The sequence below is a fragment of the Mesitornis unicolor genome, unplaced genomic scaffold (genome assembly GCF_000695765.1).
Source record: "Mesitornis unicolor isolate BGI_N332 unplaced genomic scaffold, ASM69576v1 scaffold41, whole genome shotgun sequence".
In the NCBI taxonomy this organism is placed as follows: domain Eukaryota; kingdom Metazoa; phylum Chordata; class Aves; order Mesitornithiformes; family Mesitornithidae; genus Mesitornis; species Mesitornis unicolor.
The window spans coordinates 52,800-57,340 of NW_010161446.1; the positions used below are offsets into that span (position 1 = coordinate 52,800).

The window sequence follows — 4,541 nt, forward strand, 5'->3', positions numbered from 1 at the left end:
ACACGACTGGGTCAAGGCTCGCAGGCTTGGCCGAATGGTGTTATAAATGCATTGCCAAATTGGGGTACAGACCTGATTTTGTCTTTCAGCTGTTGGAAAAATCAAACTCCATTGGGGGTGTCTTGGCTTTGCTTTCTCATCTTTAAACATTTGGGGTTTTTTTCTGCTAAATCCAATAATAGCAACAAGGTTTTTTTGTCATACATTTTTCTCTTTTTGTTGTTGTTGTTAATTTTTTTCTATTTTTTTCTTTTTTTTTTTAATTTTAAGGTTTGTATTTCAGTTGGTTGTTTTATTTTCTTTTTTCCTGGCATATAATCGTCAAAGAGTTTTGCATGAGAAAGGTGACAGTACTTAATGAAACTCAGCACCTAAGGGCATAAGGCAGTTGTAGGTTTGTTTGTTTGTTTGTTTTTTATTTTTCAATCAGCACCAATCCCATAAATAATGTTCTACACTTGGTGTACGGTATAAAACTGATGTGGAGATGCCTCCTTCTCCACCTGTGAATCCTAGGTGTGGAAGTTGAAATACTGTTTCTTGTGTGTAAAAAACAAAAGAAAAGTTTTTCTTTTTGTTTTTACTTACAAAACATAGAGAATATCTTTTTTTTTTTATACATACAGCAACCAGAAAGAAAGCTTATCTGAAGGTTTGTGTTTGTTTCATGATCTGTGTTTACCGTAAACAAAAATAAGGTCCCCTCTTTTACTTTTGCTTTTAAGGAGCTTTTAAAGTGAAGATTCATATTGTAGCAACTCATATAAGAGAGGTCCATCTCTATACCTAATACCTACAGCTGTGGGGGTGACATACTGGAGGATGTTGATAGTTCTTCTTAACCTCCTGTCTACAAAATGAGCATCCCATGCAGGATATCTTTTTCTTGGGATGTCAATCTTAATGAGAGGCCCCTCAGGGGGGTAGGGTCGCCCAGATGGAGTAGATGGTACCATTGCTCTCACCTGGAAAACGGGCAAGCAAGTGTCAGCTGTGAGTTCCTCCTGTTGCTCCGTGACCGCTCTGGTGGGCGTAGCCTCTGCCCCCCGGTACCCAGGGGTTTGGGGTGCCATGGGCTCAACATCGGGGGGCAAAGGAATGCCCCAGAGCAGCTCGGCGCAACAGGAGCTGACAAGGATCTTAGCTCTTGGCCCCATGGGATGCAGCACACCATAATATAACAGCATCAAAGCTATCCCAGCAGCAAAGCTAAGAAAGACACAACACAGTGCTGGCACGGCATATGAGTCAGTAGTTTCAGGATCTCTGTAAAAATACCAAAGGAGCGTCAAGGCAGCGTTCTCCGTCAGGACTACCGTGTAATACGCAAACATTCTGTATCGAGTCCGCCCTTCCTTGACATTAAACCAGCAGAAAATGTACACAATCCCTACCACCATGTTGAAGAGGATCTCCTCCCACTTAGACATGCAGAAATCTGTCCCACCATGGATGATCCAGAAAGCCATGGCACACCAATGGACCACTACAAAGATCCCAAAGTAGAGCTGGAAGATGGAAGCAAAGAGAGCAAAAGAAATAACTCGGGATGAGATGGTGAAGAGGCGCCAGAAGACATGGATGAGGGCCCCTCTGTAGCTCATACTCTTCTTGTCGTCCCTAGAGTCCCGAAGAAGCTTGTGATAGGAGGCTAGCACCCAAGCCAGGGACATCAGGGAGGCCACAGAGGACACACCTGCCGGAAGACACACAGATCCACTGAGTTAGACAGGAGGTTTGGTTGAAAACATCATCTGTTCACTAAATTATTGCATCTGGGGCAGGCTCAGTAGCCCAAAGGTTCAACTGACGTCAGGTTGTCCTTACAGTCTAGAGGAGAGAAATACAGAGATATCAGTGCGGGAATTGGAAACGGTGCTGTATGCAGGAGCTCTCTGACACAGCACATTATGCTCATCCTCACGAGCCGTCGGCTCTGCCACCCCACCCCAACTCTTCTCCTCTGTCCTCATCCTGATCAGATCCACATTTGAGAACTGGAAATCCAGGCCCCATCTAGATGCTGCAGCCCAAGCATGAAGGTTATTTTCTGTAGAAAGGGGTCTATCTCAGGGTGCACCACTGCAAGAGCAGGATATCTGTATTCCTTGTAGCTGCGTGGATCTTTTTTATGCTAAAATCCTTTCATACAAGCAACACTCACATTGACTTCTACTGGATTCTGCCTTAACTAGGAATCCCTGTTTGCATTTTCCCTTGGAAAAAATAGGCATTGATCAGTTTTTTTGTCATCCTGTTGTCCCATGTAGATAAATATATAAATATAGGGAACAGCAAGACTCATCAACACCCTTCAAATAATCACAAAATGAAGAATCTGATCCCATCAGCAACTCCCCTGCCCTGTTTCAAGGATGGATTGAAGACCGATACGGGAGGTAGGTTATGTCCAGCCTTTTCTCCTGGACGGACCACAGATCCACTTCTGTCTCCAGCCCCATCTCCAGCCATGTCTCATTCTGCTTCTGGAGGGACACCCTGGAGGGAACCTGGACCTGGTTCATCCCCTTCATTTGTCTGGGACTGCTGAGGGAGCCACCGCCAGTTTGCAGCTCTGTCCAATGCACCCAGACCCTGCAGCACTGCTCCCATCAGTGAGGGCACTGCCTGCTCTGGGATCACTCTCGGTTCCCAATTCACCCCCCTGCACCCTGGCATGGGGCAGGCACCCCACGATATTCTGAATGGGCTTGATCTTCTTCCTCATGACAACCAACACTTCAACTATTTATTTGCTCCAGTGGATAAAACAGTGCCCCGTCACACTTCAGGAGCTTTTAAAAATACAATACCATTGACTATTGCAAGGGTAAATTAGACAATTCATTGAGCAAAGCATCATAATAAAAATAATTGACGTATTCCTGGAAAAATATGGCCACTGGCATCTCATTCCTTTGCTCCCACTGCTGCTCACTGGACAACTGCTCTGCAGGTGAGGGAAGCAATGATGGACTAAGATCCTTGTCTGGGAAGCTCAGTAATTTGGTAGCTGTACTTTGGTTGGCCTTTGCCAAAGATTTGTCTGGGAGCATCACCTATAAAATCTAAAGGAAAAATGCTAATGGTTTCCAGCAAAACAAATGATAACAAATGCCCCTCCATCCCTGATGTGCAATGTACCGGAAAACAGGTCCAGCTCTGTTTTACTTTAAGAAAACCCAAGACCAGCTTACTGCGGCTGCTAAGGGTTAAAAAGCTAAAATGTCTGAAAACTCTATATTTTCTTCTCACTTTGTCCACAGGTACCTGGTTGGGGATGGAAGGAAGATCTGCTGGCTCTTCAGACCTCATTCTAGTGAGTTTATCTTTTCCTTTTTGAGGAGCCCATCCCACAGTGCAGTTGGGTTACGTTTTCCCCCTTCCAGCCTAGCTATGCCTGGAGGAGAGGTGATGGAAAAGGTGGCCATAATGGGTGGCAGATCTCCATCTTGACCCCTCATGGAAATTCTCCCAGCCCGCAGATCCACCAAAACTGCATCTTCCCACCAGCTCTCAAGTCTCTCTCTGAATACTTTGCATTAGCATTTCAGACCGAATTTTAAAACACCAACAAACAACAAACCGGTAAGATCAGTGGCCTTATCAAAGAGGCAAGCTTTAGTCACCCATCTTTAAGAAAACCAGAAATTTCCCCAAACTCTAGATCCTCAATAAGAAATACTTCCATATAGGACCTGGGAACTCTAATGAATGGAAACTTCTGAAAGTGAATAGCCTCAGCCCCAGACTGATGTAGAGTAGATTTATTTTTAACCTACCAGATGTGTTACATTTTTGGTAGACATAATTATCAGTTTTGGAAGACTAAGCAATGCCACAATATTCTTATGGTAAGTACTACTATGTGTGTAAGTACTACTTATTGCAGTATCTTCTTGATATTCAGTTTAAAAACTTTGCATGATTAGCATAAAAAAAATATGTCATGCATTGTCCTATTTTAGTGCTGTTTTACTAGAAACTTGTATGGCATTGGATGTACCTGTACACTGAAACTCAAGCAGTGCCAACCCTCAAGAGACAGATGTGTCACACTGGCTTCAGAATGTTTCTGTTGGGTTCATTTATTCTAGAATAGAGAGAGGAATAAAACACACCAGAAACAAAAGCTCAGTATACTCATAAAGGCTTTTCCTACCATAACGTTTTCAGTGCAGAAACATCCACTAATCACAATCTTTGCTGTAAATTGCACGGCGTACGTGCGTTGAGTCACTCACATTGCACAGCACCATGCCTGCTGATAAGTCATCTGAACGTCTCCTCGAGTCAACAGAGAGAGACAGACACCCCCAGAAAGTGATTCACCCTGTCCTAAGATCCATGTGTGGGACAGGGGGAGGTTGACTCATGCTCCCAAAGAGTCTGTCTCCGTCCCTTGTCAGAGGATGAACACCAGCAGTCAGGTGGGATGAGTCCTACCCTTACAAAACAGTTTGTTGTTGTCTCCTTATTTGCACTAAAATCGAAGGTGGGGGGGGGGATGAAGTATATCTAGACATTTTGACATATTCCTG

The 4,541-nt window shown here is 44.1% G+C and overlaps 1 protein-coding gene across 1 annotated transcript in view; it reads right to left on the reverse strand.

The window, feature by feature from the left end:
- Nucleotides 1–426: 426 nt before the first annotated feature.
- Nucleotides 427–4,541, reverse strand: part of XKR6 (XK, Kell blood group complex subunit-related family, member 6) — a 20,788-nt gene continuing 16,673 nt past the window's right edge. The window contains exon 2 of the mRNA XM_010192818.1: nucleotides 427–1,696. Coding sequence (XP_010191120.1) covers nucleotides 732–1,696 — 965 coding nt within the window. The 3' untranslated portion in view covers nucleotides 427–731. The remainder of the gene's footprint in view (nucleotides 1,697–4,541) is intronic.